Source organism: Prionailurus viverrinus, chromosome B1 (genome assembly GCF_022837055.1).
Source record: "Prionailurus viverrinus isolate Anna chromosome B1, UM_Priviv_1.0, whole genome shotgun sequence".
NCBI lineage: Eukaryota > Metazoa > Chordata > Mammalia > Carnivora > Felidae > Prionailurus > Prionailurus viverrinus.
This window is the reverse complement of record NC_062564.1, coordinates 199,531,211-199,551,155: the sequence shown is the minus strand read 5'-3', so window position 1 is coordinate 199,551,155 and position 19,945 is coordinate 199,531,211. Positions and strand designations below refer to the sequence as shown.

Genomic DNA, 19,945 nt, shown 5'->3' with positions numbered 1-19,945 from the left:
AGGCCCAGGCACCTCTACCCTCGCCGAGCCACTGCCCAGCTTCCTACCCACTGCCCCCCCCTCCCCCCGCCCTGTCCCCACACGAACAGTGCTGGGATGATCAGTGTCCACCTTCCCAAGACTTTAAATGGCAGTGAGACTCCAGAGGAAAATCTAGTCTCAGCCCTTCGACCTTGGCGAAAAAGAAGGTCCCTGAGACCAGGAGTCACTTAGCCAGGCAATCCGGGTGACCGATCGGTCTGTCTTCCCAGCATGCCTGGCTGGTGCCCGGGACCCCTCCTGGCAACCGTTCTGCCTCGTTAACCAGCCACAAGCTCCTGGATGACAGGGTGTATCTCCCTGCCCTACGTCACTCAGCTCTGAGAGCATGGGTGCCACGTGGTCTTGGGCATCCGTGGCTCCCCACTCACCATCTGCACCGCCCAGCACGGGGACAGAGCTGCGCGGCCTGCCCACTCACCGAGTAACCATCAGCGACGCTGAAGACCGTGACCACTTTGCTGGCGTCACACACGGCGAGGAAGGCGCCATCATGGGAGTATGCCACATCGGTCACAGGGCCCTTGGCCTCCAGGAGCTTGCCCTCGTCCTTCAGCGTGGTGCCCAGGATGGAGTACAAGCGGACATTCCCATCCTGCAGGACAGAAGAGCGGCAGGTCACTTCCCGTTGTGTGCACACGAGTGCACACAGGCGTGCACACATGCGCGTGCGCGCGCGCGCGCACACACACACACACACGCTCCTGACACCCTCCTAAAACCTCTCAGCAGCTCCCAGGGCTGGCTCAGCACAGTGGGAAGAATTACTCGGGAAGGTAATTGAAATGCAGAATGCTAGGCACCCCCAATTCTGATTCTGTGTTTGGGTGCTCAGGATTCTGCCTTTTTTCATAAATGTTCCAGTAAGTTCTAACACAGGTGACCACAGGCCAAGCTCTGAGAATGACCTATACATGACAGCACTCCAGTGAGGGCCCTTGGTCTGGCTCTGTCTCCTCTGGCCACACTGCCTGTCCCCTGTGCTCTGTCCCTGCCCTGCTTCCTTCAGGTACCAACTCACTCCGACCAGGCCCCGCTCTGTCCAGCCTGCTGTTGCCTAGGATGTCCCTGTGGCTGCCCTGGGAGGCAGATGGAGGGCCAGCCCGCCCCCTCGGGGCAGCCGAGCTGTCAGTGTGGCACAGACAATCTCAGGTCTCCTAGCTATGTCCACGACGCACTCCTCTCTGCCTCTAACATGGGAGGAACAGCCACATCCAGCCCCCGCAGGGTTCCTGAGCATGGAAGTCCTACAGCTCACGCAACAAGCCCATCCGATGCCTAATGCAGCGGGGGTCTGGGCTCCACGTCTCGTGAGCACACTGCCCACGAGGAACACATTCCAACGAAGGAAAAGCCTATGTTCAACAGATGGCACATGAAGCACATCCTGGGAGCCCACACCGATGTCCACCACTGGGCCAAGTACGTGATGGGACAGCCACCTGCTGCAAGGTCATCAAAATAAACCAAGACGGCTAGTGTGTGTGAGACGTGGGGAAACTCGGTATAGACATACGTATGTCCTGTGCCATCATGGAGATTCATAGGCCAGGAGTGGTAGACAACCAGGAAAGATGGAAGCTGCCGAGGCCTCGGGGTACCAGCTGAGGGGATGACAAACTAGCCATCTTTCTTTTCAACAGAAACAGTAAAGGTCTGATAAGCAGGGCACAGTGGTATAGCCTTGCAGGGGGAACACCAGGTTCAAACCCCACATCTGACCTTGACCTCCTACCCCGGGACCATGGCTGTGAGCTCCTCCCTAAAAAGGTGAAACCTGTTCCTCAGAACCTGCCAGAGGACAGCATCTGGAAAGGAATGGGGGACGGGCCCAGGAAAGACCACTGGGACCGCAGGTGCGCAGGCCGACGGGGACGGTGTCTGGGCCGGGTGGGAGCCCTGTGGGAACCGCCGGGGCTGTGGCCCAGTCCCGGCCTTGGGCTGCCTGGTGGGGGGAGATGCGGTGCGCCCTGTGGAGGGGCAGCCACACTCACAGGGACACATCTGCTGCTGCACGGACAGGCGGCAAGGACAAGTGGAGTGGCCAGCGCAGAGCTGATGCACCCCACGCGCCAGGTGCAAGCCACGCCCTCAGGCCAGCCTCTCGACCCTCACGCCGGCTCCATGAGGACGGCCGTGCGCCTCTCGGTGGGCAGCTGGTCCCCGGGTCCTCAAGCGGCTGGGGAGCAGGTGGCCCCCGGCCGGTCTCTGACACGGCAGGTGCTGCCTGACGCCCACTTCCTTCCCTGGAGGCACGAAGGTCTGCCAGACCTCCTCCGCCAGGGGCCCCCCAGGACCAGACGGGAAGAAGGGAACCGGTTTGCCTCGGCCTGGCGGGCAAAGACCGGGCCCGCGGCTCTAGGTTTAGAGAGCGGGAGCGCCACACGGCACACGACGGGGCCAGCACTGAAGGAAAACCCTGAACCTATCGGGTCAGCGCTGCTTCCGAGGCGCTGAGCATCTTCTCATCACGCTCCCTTCTGCAACCTGCAAGCCCAGCTCATCCATGCCGGTCCTCTCAACATGCCAAGTCACGTGTGCCCCAAGTACTCACGTGGCCGATGGCTCCTGCCGCAGGCCCTCCGGCCCAGTACCGCCCCGCCCGAGCTCATTGCCTGGGGCCCCCACCACTCCCCTCCCGTCCTGCCTCGGGTCAGCCCCACACTCATACGGCTCGTGTCACCCCCAAACCACCCAGACGAGCCAGGGCAGAGGACGTGAGGCATGGGAGCCTTACCGCGCCCCCGACAGCCACCGTCTCACCGCTGGGGTGCACCGCCACGACTTCGGGCTCGTAGCCAGGGTCGTCGATGCTGAAGCACTTCTTCTGATCTTTGAGCAGGACGATCTGAAAAGCACAGTCCACCAGTCAAGGTGCAGCGGCCAGGGTCAGATTGCTCGGCCCTGCTCTGAGCTCTGTCCCGAAGCTCGCTGGGGGCGGGGGCCCTGGGACCCCGGTCCCGTGCGCCCTCCCTTGCTACCCGTTGGGGACAGTGACAGTTCCTAGTCACGGTATCACAATACCAGCTGCTGTCACCATCACCACGTTACTGCCATTGCCACTACGAGAACCCACTCCTCGGGAAGCCATCTGCCATCTGAACTCCCTTCCTCTCGTTACACAGTAAACGAGCCTTGCCGAACAGTGTTCTCACGAGGTTCAAGAGACACAAACGTTTGGCTCTAAGGCAACACTGGGAACGAACGGGACACATGACGATTCTCAGTTCTGGTTTCCCAGGTCCAAAGAAACCAGCTCCGATCTGCAGCGTGTGAAACCTCCAACGTGTCAGACGGGCGTCCCCCGCGGCTGGGGAGATGGCGTTGGTACCCATCTTGCAGACAGAAAACCGGGCCCCAGGTGTGGGCGCCAGTGGGCAGAGAGCAGAGCCAGGCCCAGGTCCATGGAGGCTCTTCCCCCCCAACAGGCCTCCTCCAGAGCGCGCCTGGTCCCAGGGAGCGGGAAGGACAGCGCGGGTGGCACACAGAGAGGCGGCTGGAGGCGCCCCACCGCGCCCCCTGGCAGCACGTCCCTGCTTCCCTGGGACTCCGTCGGGGGCAGGACGGAGTCCTCAGGCAGGGCTGAGCGCCTGGGCGTCCCAGCCCCACTGAGGGGCTCCGCACACAGACCTACTCAGCCTCCCAGGCTAAAAGACGCTGGAGGTGCCTCAACATTATCAAATATAGTCCCCGCCAGAAGCGAAATAGCCTGAAGTTCACGCAGCGTGTGCCATAGCCTTGCCAATGGTGCTGCACGCGCTGTGGGCCCCTCCCCGACCCTGGAGAGGGCACCGTCACCCCACCCACCGTGCGGAGGAGAAACTGGGGTACACCCAGAGCCACAGGTCCACGGCCTCACAACTCGCAAAACCAAGCTGTGGGGCGCCTGGGTGGCTCAGTCAGTTAAGCCACCATGATTTCGGCTCAGGTCATGATCTCGCAGTTCGGGAGTTTGAGTCCCGTGTCGGGCTCTGTGCTGACAGCTCAGAGCCTGGAGGCTGCTTCGGATTCTGGGTCTCCCTCTTTCTGCCCCTCCCCCACTCACACGCTCTTTCTCAAAAATAAACATTAAAAAAAAAATTTTAATAAAAAACAGGAAAAAAACCAAAATAAACCCAGAAAACAACCAAGCTGGGAAGCACATCCGGGCCCACAAGACCTCAGCGTCCCCGGCTAGCACAGCGTACCTCCTGCCATCTGGTGGGGACCCTCTGCTGCCCTGCACCCCCACTCGCTCCTTGCCTCTGCTCTTGCCACCAGCTCACTGGCCTGTTCCCAGACAGCATGGCCCTGATCTGGGACAGCTTTGTCTTCACCCCACCGCACCCCGGCCCGAGCTGCCAGCTGTCCCTCCCCTCCAGTGGCTTCCACTTCTGGTGTCCTATGGGGTGGGGGCCAGGGGAAGAGGAGCAGGTGGGTGGGTGCCGGTACCCTCACTGAGACACCAAAATGCACCTGAACAACCTGCCCCTGTCACCCGCCCAGCAGGTGCGGGCACTGGGTTTACCCGACAGGGGATGCCTTAGGAGCATGAGCATCTGAGACAAGGCTGGACCCTGGCTGTTTCCTGACCTAGAATCACAGCCCCCTTCTGGCATGTTCCGCTGACCCTACGGCCTGCACTGGGGAGTTCAAGAGAAGCTTCCTACCCGGAGCGGGGGAGGGGCAGGGCCAGGGCAGCAGCGGCATGGCATGGAACTCCGTGGCCCCCCGACCCGCTTGGAGGAGGGCCTGTCAGGACGGCCCTCCGCAGGCAGGAAACTGCCGCCTGAGGCCCTGCCACAGAGCCCAGCCCCGCCCATCCTTCTGGAAGGCTGCCTCTCCGTGCCCCCTCCCCCGCCCCACAGCGCTCCACGAGGTTCACTCCAGCAGTTCTCCCACTGACCACCCAGGCTTGGTAATCGCCCGGCCGAAGTTCCTGTTATCTGGGGCGTGGAAGTCCATTGGTGTGCACGGGGGGCGGGGGGGAAGGCGGCTACTCGGAGCGGCCAGCCTTCTCTAGCAGGGCTGTCACTCCTGCCATCGGGGGCTCGGTCACTCCTGCCCTCCCTGATCTACACGCCGGGACGCCCGGGTGTGCGGACCCGCGCCGCCTGCTTCGGAGCAGGACATGGTATCGAGCTGGTCAGGCTGGGGTCTCGGTCAAGAGACCAGAGATGCTGACATGCTGAAAGATCAGGTGTGTAGGTGGCCCGTCTTGAACAGGAACCCAGGCTACACAGCTGGAATGGCCCAGGCCCCCCGGCCATCATGCAGCCTCGGGGAAGAGAGCAGACTACTGTCTGCCTTGGCCTCGTTTACGAACGACCTTACACGGGCACGAGGGGCCGGACCCACACGTCCTCGAAATCCTCCCCGTGAGCTGTTGGGGAGGGAGGAGAAAAGCAGAGCCCAGAGAGGGCGAGGAATGTGCACGGAGCCACACAGCTCCAGGGCTCAGGGCTGGGATGTGAACTCCTGTTGTGAGGAGGACGCTGCCCCTGCTGTGCCTCCATCAGGCCGTGTGGGCCGATGGACACGGGGGTTGCTGTGGGAGGCCGGACCCCGTTGCCAGGCTGAGACCGGGTCGAGCAATGGCTCCCTGTTGACCCAGCCAACCCGGTGGTTCCCCCTCCCATTCCCCCACTTGCAAAGGCATACGAAAGCCTTGTCAAAGCTGAGAAATCTAATTCCTGAAGCCTGTGGTCTGTGGGTGTTGGCAGTAACGTTACCCCCCTTTCTACCCCGGGTCAAAGAGAAACAAACATGGGAACTGTGTTTTGCTAGCAATCTATCAACAAGGTCTTGTTGTGACCCGTTTAGAAAGTTCACAAGGTACACAGAACTAAATGTTTTGGCTGGCAGCGATCATGTGAAACCTGTTTATTCTTAGAACGACCTGATCCGCAAGAGTCTTGATATAAAAGATTGTGTACGGCAACAATAAAGCCGTCACTTGGGCCATCAGCCCAGGGGACCCTCCTGTTCCCAAACTGGCTTCTCTTCTCTTTTTTTTTTTCTTACGTTCCCCTACCCTCAGGACTCGGTGTTTGTTGCGCCGGTCGCAACAGGGTGCCTGATGCCCGACAGCTGCCCAGGTACGAATCGCAGCTCCGCCCTCTGTCCGCCGCAGACCGTGGGCAAACAGCTTACCCTCCTTGTGCCTGTTTCCTCATCTATAAAATGGGGATGATGCTGTCCTAGAGGACAGGACTGCTGAGGATCGACTGAGCGAACACACGTGCAGTGCTCGGTACAGACAGGTGTCAGAGCTCCTGTCAAACGGGAGAGCAGCACAGCTCGGACCTCAGACCTGGCGCTCCGCCGCTCCCTCCGGCCAGACCGACGCGGACCTACCTGCCCGATGCACACGACCACGGTGTAGCCTCCGGGCCCCACAGCCACGCACTTGGGTTGGACGTCCAGCTTCACAACCCCCTGCCCGCTGTTGGAGACGAGGGAAAACGCATTACACCCGCCTCACGGGGGCTCAGTGTGCGTGTTAAGCACACCACACACTCATTGCACACCCGAGCAACTCGGGGTAGGAAGTGGAAGCTCTACTCCGCCACAGGAGCCACGAGCGGAGACCTGGGACCACAGAGAAGGACCCTTTCTGGGACAGAGACCAGAGATCACACAGGGGCTGGTGGCGGGCAAGAGGAAGTAAGGAAGGGGGCCCCTGACGAGCTGTTGGCCCTCGTCCCTGGCGTTCCCAGGGTACAGATCGAACTGAGCCCACCCCTCACGCCAGCAGCCACACAGACACTCTGCTCGGCACGGTGACCCTTCCGAAGAAGCTGGCACGTTCATGGGTGAAAATCCTGTGTTTGCTTTTGGCGGACGCCCTGAACCACACCCTAGGGGAACTTGCACACACAGACCCCTGTGACCAGGCCAAATGTGGGGTCCACATGGCTCGGGGTCTCCCCCCGGTGAGGCTCAGGGCACCGCACCGCGTGCAGCTCCCGGGAAGGCTTTCACGGGGGCCATGCTGATGCGGGGTCACTACGGGGCAGCACGGAGGGCGGCTGGGGTCTGGACACCGGGTTCTGGGCCAGCTTCTGCCCTTCACCGTGAGGCTCGGCTGACTCCAGGCCCGGTCCTGCCAGGCGCGGGGGACGCACCGCATCCAAGTGAGGGTCACCAGCATGTCTCCAGGAGTCTGGAGGGACGGGGGTCCGCGCACGGAGCGCAGTGGGGAGGCAGGGGGCGGGGGGAGACAGGTGCCCCATCCGTGCTTCTACGAGCCAGACCTTGCTCTCCTTCCTCCCCACTGTGCACGGGAAGCTACAGGCTGTTTGCTAACAGCCGCTATCCCAGCTCCGGGGCCGGCCAGTTCAAGACCCCAGAGCCAGACCAAACAACACCGCCTCTTACTCAGATCACCTGGGTGCCTGTCTGTCCTCTGGAGCCACCTGCCACGGGCCAGGGGCCTTCGAGGGCCTTGCTGGGCCTTCCCAACAGCCCGCAAGGCAGCCTCGCCTCCTCTGTTGCCTTCCTTCGCTGTTGAGGAACAGAATGAGGAAGGCGCTCGGGCTGAGATGTTCTGCCTACTTCCCAGGCAGAGTCTACACCTGGACTCTAACCCGGCCCGTGGCCGAAGGCCTGGGCCCGGGAGCCTTTGGGGACAGCACTGAGAAGAGCCACGTGTCATCGGCAGCACTAAGCGCTGCAGGCAAAGGGCCTCCTGTTCCAGGGCGCGCGCTCCGGCCGCGGCCCCCTCACCTGTAGTCCCTCAGTGTGAGGTTGGTGTACCGCACCGTATCGTCCATGCTGCAGCTCACCAGCTGCCCAGACTCGTCCACGGTCATCCTGGACACCTGGTTCGTGTGGCCCTTGCCGGCGAAGGAGTCGTTCTCCCCTGTCTCTGAATCCCAGTAATGTGGGGCGGGGGGTTAAGGAAAGGCCACCTGTAGGACATGGTGCAGGCCCCACTGGGGAGGCCTGGCCATCCCTCGTTCGGGGCGGCATATTCGGGACAGGACCGTGGGCACGGGGCCCGAGGGGAAGCCCAGGGCGAGTTTACGTCTCAATTCCAGGACAGGCGTTCTGGTGTCGCAGCGAGCCCACAGTGAGCGGGCCACCGAGGACACGCTGAGTTACAAACAGTGCAACCTGAGGCCACGGGAGCCGATCGTGGGACCGCACCAGTCCCCGCCAGCTGATGGTGTGCGCGGGTCACAGCCCCCCAGTGACGGGCTCCTGCAGCGAGGGGACGGGGCCCTGCCAGAGTGGAGGCTGGCCAGTAACCTGTCGCCAGGATGGGACACTGTGCGGCTGAGCCCATGCTGCAGCCTGCTTTCTGCGGCGAGCCATCCAGCCTGGGACTGTCAGCAGGAGACTGGTCCCTCCCCACACAAGCCGATGGCCAGCTAGGACCACCACGTAACAGCCCGGGGCTGACCCATCTGGCAGGGTGGGTTTATAGACCGTGGGTTTGGGGTGTTCCGGTAGAAGGTGTGTTTTAAGCTATGGGACTTCTCTTTCATATGAACAATCGCAAATCTCACTTTAAACAAAGATCATCGCCTCCATTAGAAAGCTATAGTTGTGTTCCACTGTTGACATGCTCTTGTGATGGAGACCCCAGCCCTCCATACCCGAGGGAACATTAGTACCTGGGAGCCTCGGGGGTTCATGTCGGTGTGCTCCTATGCCGGGGCAGACCTGGAAGGGGAGGGGGGCCACGCCAGGGCAGCTGAAGATGGCACGCTGCTCCAGGAGAGACAGATTCTAGAGCCTTCTCTGCCTCTGATTCTAATGCAGCTCCCACCGTATGCCACCCTCCTTACATTTGACGGGGTAGAGAGTGACCTATGTGCCCCCTCCCCTGGGGTGTGGGGAGACCTCCCTAGCCGGATCTCTCCTCTGAAAAGCACAGACCCTTGGAGGGATGAGCCGGCTCTGCAGGGGTGAGGAAGGAGCACGTGGTTCCGGGACAGCCCCTTCCAGGAGCTAAGAAGCACGCAGACTAGGAAACAGTCCACACAGGGGCAGACCTTTCACATGGCGCCAGCAGCTGGATGACCGGCCCGGGCCCCACCCAGCACCCTATGGACCGCAGTCCTGGGAGGAGGAGGGGCTACCGGCCCCAAGCCACAAACAGCGCAGCTGTGAGGGCGGCTTCACGTGCCTCCAGAGAAAGTCTCCAGGGACCGCCAGGAACCTCACCAGAGGGAGAAACAGGCTCCAGTCCCTTGCTGCCCACAAGCAGTGTGAGTCTGTGGAAGGCCCTGGAGCGTTCCGAGCTTCGGTCTTCCATTTTTAAAACAAGGGGACTGTCCTGAAAGGTTCTAGCTTCTACTGAATTCTGAGACTCCTGACTCACTGCTTATGAGAGGGATCGGGCCGCTCGAGGGGCCCAGGCGGAAGAGAGGCAGCTTGGTCCAGAGTTCCATCCAGAGCCACTCCCAGCCGCCCAGGAAAAAGTGACCCGCCAGGTCTGGGCTGCAGCCTTGTCCCCAGTGTGGACACGGCCCGTCTGAGCAGCCAGGGCTGGCTGCGCCCTGCTGCTGCCACCTGGCTGTCCTTGCTTCTGGCTCCGAGAGGACAGAAACCTCCCACGTCTCCTGCCAGCGGCCCCACAGCCAGCTCTGTGAGTCAAAGGATATTAATGTGTCCATCGTGGCTCCCGGAGTAGATGTAGGACTTGCCTCCGTTTTTGTGCACCGTCAGACACTGGATCGACTTGCTGTGACCCTGTGGGGGACACGGACAGGGCAGGGTGAGCGTGGAGCACAGCGTCCTGCCACTGCAACTTGCCAGCCACGCTCTACTGACTGACACGTGTCCCTGGGTGACGAAGAGGCGGAAGACCCTCGACAGTGCCGCTGACGTCAGTGGCAACACCCGGCGGCCCCCTGCGTGCCTGCGAACACCTCCCAGGAGCCCCGGTCGGCTTTATCCCCAGCTGACTGAGCAGGTGACAAAATCGTATTGTGCAGCCTCTTCCCTCCTAGTACCTCAGCTCAACCCGGGCCAAGGACAGGATCTAAGGGAGCCCAGGAGCCAAGAGCCTCGTCTCAGTAGCGCCCCCGAAAGGGGGAAATGCTGCTCACACCTGTGGAGCTGCAGCAGCTAACAGACGGGTCTCGGGAGGGCCTGGCACTCAGAGGCGGGTAGAGAGGTGTCCGGGCCACCCAGAAAGACCCAGGCAGTCCTGGGGTGCTGCTGACAGCCTGTTCTCTTCCCAGACCTGTAACTCACAAGCTGTTCGAGGGCTCTGACCCCCCCCCCCCCCCCCCAACCTCCCTGCCTGGCAACGTGGCAGGCACAGAGGACTCTATAGCCGGACCTCTGCTGCAAAGGGGACACGTAACCCCTCTGTAACTGTTAAGGGGGTGGGGGGCCTGATCACTGATCCCCCTTCACCAGGGGCGGGAGGAGGGCCTTTGCCAGTAATGCTCTGCTGACGGTTGGCCCAATTTTGCACAGGCCCCAACCCAGGAACTTCCAAGCTTTCTGTGGGGTTCCTGTTGCCACGATGCGGCAAGTGTCTTCAGAGGAACGGTGCACAGTTCTCAGGGGACATACTGGGCTACTCCCACCTCCTGTCTCCTTCTAGGACAGGGCCCTGCCAGCCCTGACACTTTAAGTGTGGTCCTCAGACCAGAGTCTGCCCCACTGGGCATCCACCTGTGTGCTGGGGACTCGGGACCTGCACTCGGTAAGATGCCCTGGGGCTCTGTGCACAATCCCTGCCTGGGGCCGCCGCCTCACCTGGGAACTTGTGAGAACCCCGGGCTCTCACGTGCCCCACAGATGTCCACGGACGAACCCAGCTGCCGTGTTTTAACAAGCTGGCCCTCTCGGATGAGCCTGATGGACCTTCTCCCTTGAGAATCGGTGCTCCGGCTACACAGGAGAATCCCCTGGGTGTGTTTACAAGTACCAGCACCTAGGCCCATCCCTACGGGGATGACTCAGTCCCTCTGGGGGAAGCCAGGCACCAGCCCTTTTTAAATCTGAACATGCAGCCAAGGCTGAGAACTGCTCTTCTGACTCCAGTCTTTTCCTGGGCTCCCACATGTGGCTTAGAAACCCCTGCAGCCCAGGATCGGCACCAGATACGTTGGGATTCACACACCTACACACTGGCAGGCACGGGGCCAGGAGTCTCTTCTGAGAACTGTAAAAGCCCACAAGATTCCCTGAGCTGGCCTGGGAGAACGGAAGCCTAACTTGTGGTCCCTGTGCTTCTGGTGGCCTACCGGAAACCGCCCTCCTGGGCACAGGTGGGCTGACGGCGATGCCTGAATGTCTCAAGCAATTTCTCCCCATCACATCTGGAGGCCCAGCAAAGTGACTGTGTCCTGGGGTGGGGCCCACCCCCAGCTCCCCCACGCTCAGTGTCAGGCCGGATACACCTTCACGGCACGTCCATCACGCCAGGCTGGGGCCTAACTCAAGGAGGGGTCCCCATGCCTTGTCCTCAGGGCCAAGGTGGGTGAAGCTTCATGAGAGCAGATGGCACGAGGCCAGCAGTGAGGACAGATGCGGCCGTTGCAGTGGGTCAGTCCTCCCTCCACGCAGCATCCGCACCTGAATGGGACACAGTGGTTCCCACCCTGGACCATGCCTCCCTTGACTCCTGGGCAGAAGCAAGGCCTGCAGGGATAGCAGCAGAGCCCGCCCTGTCCTCAGGGAGCTCCTGGCTCTTGCCTGGCTGCTGATTTCCAGAGATAGCGAGATCACAAGGGCTGAGGCGGGAGAAGATGCACCCATCCCTGTCAAAGGAGGGGCACTGGGGGCAGACCCTGGGCATCACCTGGCCCAAGGAAGCCTGCAGGTGACAGGACGGGAGCCGGGGACAGGGTCCTACCACCTCCCGTGGCTTGCTGCTGCACAAACTCCCAGCTGGGCATTCAAGGCCTCTGTACCCTAAGGTCCACCTGCTTCTCCAAGCTCATTCCCTGCCACGGGCCTTCCCTGCTTGAACCACCCAAAACCCAAAGTCTCTCCTTCCCATGTTCAAATGCCACCTAAACTAAACACCAAGGTCCAGCGCCAAGGCCTCCTGGTCCTCCTCGAGGCTCTCTGCGGGCCCTCCGTGTCTGTAGCGATGCCCTTGGGCTCCGTTATGTTACACCTGGAAGCTCCGAAGTGAGGGAGGCTGCCCCAGGGAGGCCAGAGGGGCTCCCGACCGCAGGGTGAGGGCCACCGTCCAACACGCCAGGCCCTGAGTCCTGGTGCTTCTAGAAACTCAAGGGGAGCTCGACATCCGGACTCTCACTTCTGCTGAACGCACGTCCCACTTGCCAAGCCCCCAGGGCCGGCCCCTAACTCAGCCTCACCTTGATGACCCGCAGGGGCTTGCTGGGGTTGTTTCTGTCCAGGTAATTGATGTACCCGGACAGGGAGACGCTGAGCAGGTGGTCCTTCTGCCACAAGCAGCCCAGCTGCTGGTCCAGGACGGTGGAGCCCATCGTAAACGTGCTGACGACAGAGTTCACGTTGACGTCCCAAATCTTAGAGGTTTTGTCTCCGGAGGCAGAAAGCAAGTGGGTGCCGTCAGGACTCCAACTGATCTGTCAAACGGAACAGTGGGCCACGTGTCAGAGAACAGAGTGGGAAGGGGCCTCAGGAAGCAGCCTGTCCACAGCCCTCAGCCCGGGAGGGACCCGCTGGGACCACGACACCCTTTCCACGGGACCCTGAAGCCCGCTACCGCCACCCCTGCTTCCAACTCTTCACTGATGACGGCAAACACGGACGCCGCCTGACCACAGCCGCAGACAAATCTGTACTCACGGCGTAAATGCCTCCGTCGTGAGCCTTGTTTCCTCCCAGGGCACACACTTTCTCTCCCGTCTTTCCGTCATAGATGTAGATCTTTCGAGGAATAAACACACACACACACGGGTCACAGGTGTGAGGATGCTCTCGCCAGCTGTGTGTGAAACCAGCCCCTCCTGCCACAGCTGTGTGTGAAACCAGCCCCTCCTGCCACGGCTCTACCGTCAAGAGTTTGCTACCGTGACTCCTAAAAAAAAGCAACCTAAAACGAGTGCTAACGGGATTTCCAGCTCTATTAAAAAGGAGAAAGGTAGGGCGCCTGTGTGGCTCAGTCAGTTGTGTACCTGACTCTTGATTTTGGCTCACGTCGTGATCTCAGGGTTGTGGGATCGAGCCCCACATCAGGCTCTGTACTGAGCACAGAATCTGCCTGGGATTCTCTCTCTCTCCCCCTCTGCCCTCACCCCACTCACACTCTCTCCAAAAATAGAAAACAAAAGGAGAGGTGAAAAGGGGTCCACCAACCCAGTAACCCGAGCGCCTTCCAGGAGCGGGAGGGAGGGGGAGTTCTAGTTCCTCATGGGAAGATGGGCTTTGGAGGGTCTGCCTGCCCTGAACCGCTGGGAGGCCATGGATGAGCCCCCGCCCCTGCCCTCAGCCCTCACCTGGCCATCCGCGCTGGCTGTGGCAAACCTGTTCCCATCAGGAGAGAATCGCACACAGTTGACGAAGCGGCTGTGGTCCTGTGGGAAAGTGTACAGTTATCCACCTGACGACGGGAGGTTCTGGAAAGTTCTTTATGAAATATGCAGTCTGCTTCACACATCCACTCTGGCTGCCGATGTGAACTGCCAGGTCACAGGACGACCTCAGGGCTTAAATAAACAAGTCTGAAGCAGCCCCTGACTCACTGGGAGGGCCAGGCCTCCCCATTCCCACTCAGGGTGCATTCTTTCCCCTCTGGCAGACACAACCCGCCCTCCTCCCTCAGGGGCCCAGTGAGAACTCCAGTCCAGAACCTGGAGGCCTCTTGGCTGAGTCTCCAGGGTGCAGCACCTTGGGTTGGAGCTAACAACCAGAAATTCAACGATGGTCATGTACTTCCTGGGAGTAAGACTTCAAGTGACCCTTCAGGGGTGAGTCCCTTTCCTAGAGGAACAACTCATTCTTTCCCAAATCGAGGGTTCGTATAAGAAAACATCCTCTAAACACCCCCTGCCCCTCCCCACCCTGGCAAGCACTATTAGCTCTCCCAAGGGTAGGAAGGGTTAACTGCTTCTGTGGATATAAACAGCTAACCTTCAGGAAAAAACCCCACTCATCACCTGCCCCCACAGTGCCCTCCAAAGCCAAGCACTGACTCAACTTAATCAGGAGCTGCGTGCGAGGGGTCCGCACGTGTGTCTGTCATGTTATGGGTTGAATTATGCCCCAAAGACACAAGCTGAATTGGTGCTATCTGAATGGAAACCTCACTTGGAAAGAGGGTCTTTCCAGAAGCAATCAAGATGAGGTCATTAGCACGGTCCTAATGCAATGACCCAGACGGGTGGGGGGGGGGGGGGGGGGCAGAACAAGCCCAGATGGAGGCGGACTGGGGTTAGGCTCCCTTGAGCCAAAGAACCCCAGAGGTAACAGAATCGGGAAGGAGTCAGGGGGTAGGGGCAAAAGCTGGGGACACCTGGATCTCAGGCTCTGGCTTCCAGAAACGAGAACAAATGCCTGGCGATCATGCCGCGGGTTGCCGAACTTCGTTAGGGCACGTGGACCGCGTCATCCGAAACGCTCCTGTGTTCACAACCCTTCACGGACACTGTGACCACTGTCCTCATGAAGAAACCCAGGCCAGGAAGGAGAAGTCGGGGCCGGGTTCCTGGGCAGTGGAGCCCCAGAGCCGGGATCAAAGGAATCCATGTGTCTGCAAAAGTCCAGCTGGGAGGGGGAGGACGGGTTTCCCTGGTGGAGGCAGCCCTCGCTCCGCAGCACCACATGACTGCGATCTGGCTCCAGGCCAGGCACTCAGGCCCCATGAGATGCGGTCCCCGTCCTGAGCTGGAGCCCAAAGCAGGCCCGGCACCTCCTATTCAGCACTTCCTCCCCTTCCCTCAGCTGTAGGCCAGAAGCAGCCAAAGCCGCATCTCACTGGGAGGGACCCCCGGTCACCCTCGAGGGACCAGCTGGGACAAGAAAGGAGAGACCAGCTGGGACAAGAAAGCCTGAGCACCGAGGGGGGCGATGCTGGTGGCTGGTTTACACAGCCTGCTTTCCTTCCTGCCTCCTTCCGTAGGGCTGGGACTTGGCTCTGACCGAAGAGCTTGTCCTCTGGGGCACCAACACCGGTGCCCCTGACGGAGGCACGACGGGCTCACGGCTTCAGCCCGCACTTGGCTTTGGTTGTGCGACCGCTGGGAGGCGGTCCCTATTACGAACAGGCCACCCACCCGCCTCCCGGGGCCCAGCTTCCACCGGGGTGACAGGGACCTGAGTTTGCTGTGTGTGCTCATCTGTGTTAAGGCTGGCCTTCCCTGCTCCCGGGTCTGTGCTCCGAGACCAGCAGCAGGAGCAGTCTGGCAACGTGAGCCACAGCGGAACCAAACTGCTCTCCAAACCAGGATCCTACGAGCCCTCCTGGCTGCTTCTGCCTCCACCACCATCACCGGTCACCCACCGCCTAACCACCGCGAGGGCTTCAGGGAGCCTCCAGGCACTTCCCAGGAGACAACAGGGCTGGGAGAGAACCCGGGGCTCCCATTTCTCCTCCAGAGCTCTGCACTTGACCGCACTGGCTCTGGGGCCTTCCGGCGGGGAGCCACCCAGGTGCTGTCCATCCAGCCGCGGCCGGCCCAGGGAAGCAGGGCCCCCCAGACTCGGACACCAAAAGCACGCACGACAAATGGAGCAGACCCAGGGCTAAATAGGTGGCTACGGTGGGGTGCTGATTCCCCTTTACTGGGCGTAAGGAATATACTATGAATTAGCTGGCCAGCCATCATTTAATTCCGCCTCGTAACAAACTTCAGTTTTGCCGGTTCCCTTAGAGAACAGGAACGTCCCCATATCCCAACCCCAGCTGGCCTTAGTCAGGACGCCCCCCCGAAGGGCACCGGACACCCAAGCCCCGCACCTGCCCAGGTCCAGCCAACAGCTGGAGCGATCCCACTGTGCTGCCACGGCCTCTCCCCAGACCCTCTGCCCCATCTCTCTGGATCGGGTCTCTCAGAGCACTCAGCACCCCTGATGTTACAGGGGACACCACACAGGGTCTGTGGCCCTTCTCCCTGCTGGAACGTAGCATGCCCCTCCCCAGGCCCGGGAACAAGGCAGGTTGTGGGACAGCCCCGGCCGGTCTGGCGCGGGCCAGGCACGGCAGACAAGCTGAGGCCCATGCGCTGTGTGAACCCAAGGCCTCGGGCTTTAGAAACTCCTCCCCGTCAGCTTTTCCCGCAGCTTGAGCCAAGAGCCCAAATGAGCCGGAGACTGATGTCTGCTCCTGAAATAGCCCACTTAAATGGAGATGGCAGTGAACAGCCCGTTAACCAAAAAAGTGAGGGCTAAAAATAGCCCGCTCCACGGGGAGGTGAGGCCTGAGTGCAAGAAGGACCGGGTCTGGGGAAACTTCACAGGGAGGGTTCAGACACCCGAAGGCTTCCTGTGGCCGCCTAACCCAGCCACCACCTACTGCGCGGGGGCTCCCGGCCCCTCCCCAACCCCCCAGAGGAGTCACGGCACAGGCCATCCCCCATCCCCTGATGTGGAAGGCCCTCGGGGTCCGGTCTAATCCTGTCCGCCCATCAGTCACGGCGAACACTCACTGGAGCTCTGGCGGGGACCCTGTCAGTGGATCCTCCCCAGAACGCCCCACTGTCATTATCTCCCCATCATCACCTGACCCCCCCCCCCCATCACCCCCTCTCGACACTGAGAACACGGAGTCGTTGAAGCCATTAGGTAATAAGTAATGTACCTGAGCCCACGTCACTGATAGGGTCAGAGCACCATGGGGCGCCCTGGCCTGACTCCAGCTGGTCAGCTCAGATGTCCCCTCTGGGAGCCCTCCCTGGCTCCGCTGGGCTCAGCTGTCCCCTGAACATACGACTGCTACTGACACTCATAGCGACGTGCCCCAGGCCCACCTGCCTTGTTCCCTGTCATGAGCTCGTGGAGGGAGGAACAGGCTCCAACGCTGGTGCCCTCCCCCTCCCCGAGCCCAGCCTCCACAGCCAGTGCTCTGAGAAGGGGTTTCTGCCTGGACCTGAAACATGGCCTCGCCTTGCTTCGGTCTGTGTCACCTCCACACCCGGCTCCCCCCCTCCCGCTCTGAAGTCTTCCACATCCTTCGCCAAGTTCCTCGCCAGCCTCAGCCTGGCTGAGAAGCACCAAAGTGACCCCTACCCTCTGCCTGCCTCTCCCGCCACCCTGGACAGACTGGTTCAGCTACCGCGGACTCCGGAGAAAGAGGACTAGAGGAGGCGACGGCAAGCTTCTCCGTGTGAGCCTGGCTGGGCCAGTCACCCTGCCGTCGGCCACAGCTTGTGCGGGAAGCCAGGAAGGAAACGGGGGGAGGGGACGTGCCCTGCTGCCCCCCAGCACACCCGTCGCGAACGCACCCACAGCTCTCTGAAAAGCAAGACCAACGCACATGAGGGCAGAAAGGCTAGGCCTGACCAGGCAGGGCATTCTGTGGGCCCAGCCCAGGCCCCCGATACACTTCGAAGGAGCCATATGGCTGCTTCGTGCCCTGTTGTGAGTCAGGAAACAGGAGAACCACCACCAGAAAATCCTGCATATCAGAGCTCCAATTTTACTTCACGGTCTGGAAAGGCAGCAGTTCTAATAATAGCGAAGACAGATTTGTAGCTCACGTCCCCTCCCGCTGTGTAGAGGGACGTGGGACGCCCCCGCCTGGAGCCGCCTGTGGAGGGGGAGACGCCACGGGCGCCAGGGGAGAGCCGCTCCCAGAGCAGCCGACCGCACCGCACCCGCACCTGGGAGGAGAGGAGACCAGGTGTCCCCCTGCCGCAGGGGCTCCTTCCGCTCTCACACACTCGGGCGGGAAGTTTCCACCTCCAGGTCGGCCGGCCGCAGCCTGCGGAAGCAGGCCCGGGGCACAGGAGTGCCGATTCGGCAATCATTGAGTTAGACAAACTACCCTAGCGACCACAACACCTGGAAGTGGGTCGGGATGTGGACGCAGTCTTCCGAAGGGCCTGCTCCAGAAGGGGCGTCCACGGTCGGCCCAGGGCGGCCAACCTGCTCACCGGACGGAGGAGGAAGCGCGGGGCCAGAGACTCGCAGAGCACCCCAGCGGGCAGGTGCACGGGTGCGGCAGGCCAGCGGACGATGCTCAGCTGGGCCGGTTCTCACCCGTCCAGACGCATCCATTGCGGGGACGCACTTGGCGGGGAAGACATGCCTGCGGTAGACGAGGAGTGAGCAAGGGCCCACCCGCCCCTTCTTTCTTAGCTCCTCAAAGGGAACCTCTACCTTTACCCACAGAATGCCAGGGCCAGGGGCGAAGACAGCGATGCCCAAAGCCTCTGTCCTACACCCGGCCTCCTATGGTCCTGGGGGTCCGGGGGGGCCCACGGCCTCTGAATATGGGTGGGCCCGGGCCTATTCAGGTGAAGGTTCCCCCACCCTGTGTTTCTACAGCTTCCTGGGCTCACTGCGGTTTTAGGTGAAGGAACACTAACGTTGAACCCAGAGTCTGAGGGCTCAGCAGAGGGTGGCTGACGCTGATCCAGGACTCAGGCCTGGAGGAACCAGGAGTCTATACTCCCTCTGTACGACATGAGCGGCTGGTTTAAACCAATAAACGCGAGAACAAAAAAGGAAAGCAATCTGATTCCCCTCCTCAGGCCAGCAGGACGGGCAGGTGGTCTGACCTGAGTATGGTCGCTCTGGTTTGTCTCAGAAACCCCTGCACTTCCCCTCGGGTATGAGCACCGTCGGCTTCTTATTTCAGTGCGTGCTGACACTGAGAGCACAACTTCCTCTTTCTCAGGGCAACTGGAACTCAGCTCCTCTGTGCTCCCGACGTGCCCACCCCTTATCCCATGGCCTTAAACGTGCTCGAGAGGAAGACGGCAAGAAGCTGGAGCCTGGACGGGCGGACAGCCAGCCATCCACTCCAGCTTTACTCCGGGGTTTTGAGGCTCCAGGGCAGACACACGTGCACAAGTCAGACTCATCTACAAAGCTGTCAACACTTTACAAGGCATTTTGGGTGGGTGCCCAGGGGGCAAGTGCTCTCCCCATCCTTTACTCTCTAGGCCAACTGAGCCTGTTAGAATCTTCTCCGACGGAAGCCCAAGGAACTCCTCGTGGACACGGAGACATTCACCAGCAGCTCACGTGCGCCCACAGCTCGGCGGGGCCGGCGGAGGAGGGCCGTCACCATCCGTCTCCTGAAGAGACCCAGAACACCAATCGCCCACCCGAGGGTCGCAGAGCCAGCCAGCTGCCGCGCTGGTCTGCCACCCAGTGCCCCCCATTCCCGGCCCACAGCCCTTCGGACCTCTCCCAGGTCCTTACGCAGGACCCGCGGGTGACAGGTTCCACAGGCAGACTGTGGGGACGAGCTGTGTGCCCTTTCTGGGCACAGGTGCCAGCCGGGCAAACGTCCGCACCTGACCCCCAACCTGGGCCAGGGTTTTGGGGCGAGGGCTGTGTTCTCAGATTAGAAAGGAAAACGGAATGAGGAAGGGCCTTCCGGCCGAGGCCCCAAGTGAGCACGTGGAGAAGGCTGGCAGTGGGGTGAAGTCACAGGCTCAAGCTGACTGGACTCAAAACCTGGCTCCGCTTACTTGCCACTGAGCTGCTCCCTGCCGGGTTTTCTCTCCATCTGCGAAGAGAAAACCATCCCTCCCGGGGCGGGGAAGGGAGCCCCACCAGCTCAGAGCCCAGATCACAGCCAAGTGAAATCAAACAGCGGGGGAGGCGGACAGGGGTACCTGGGGGCAGGGACAGCTTCACTGAGACAAGCTAGGACGACCTCCTGTTGCCACAGAAACCTCCTGTCTCCGTCCTCCTTCCTCTCCTGGGTGCGAGGCAGGATGCTCAGTTATCTGACTCCATCTGACTCAGCACCCACTGCTCACCCCGTATCCCATGGTACGTCTGCCTGCACGTAGGAAGCACGGACCTCTAGCCACAGCCTTCAATAAAGCCGCCACCACCTACAAGCCAG

The 19,945-nt window shown here is 61.1% G+C and overlaps 1 protein-coding gene across 1 annotated transcript in view; it reads right to left on the bottom strand.

The window, feature by feature from the left end:
- Positions 1 to 19,945, bottom strand: part of WDR1 (WD repeat domain 1) — a 44,631-nt gene that overhangs the window by 4,084 nt on the left and 20,602 nt on the right. The window contains exons 6-13 of the mRNA XM_047855180.1: positions 13,422 to 13,499; positions 12,772 to 12,852; positions 12,315 to 12,548; positions 9,633 to 9,720; positions 7,747 to 7,903; positions 6,376 to 6,463; positions 2,777 to 2,887; positions 461 to 634 (exon numbers count right to left, since the gene is read on the bottom strand). Of these exons, the coding sequence (XP_047711136.1) occupies positions 461 to 634; positions 2,777 to 2,887; positions 6,376 to 6,463; positions 7,747 to 7,903; positions 9,633 to 9,720; positions 12,315 to 12,548; positions 12,772 to 12,852; positions 13,422 to 13,499 (1,011 nt within the window). The remainder of the gene's footprint in view (positions 1 to 460; positions 635 to 2,776; positions 2,888 to 6,375; positions 6,464 to 7,746; positions 7,904 to 9,632; positions 9,721 to 12,314; positions 12,549 to 12,771; positions 12,853 to 13,421; positions 13,500 to 19,945) is intronic.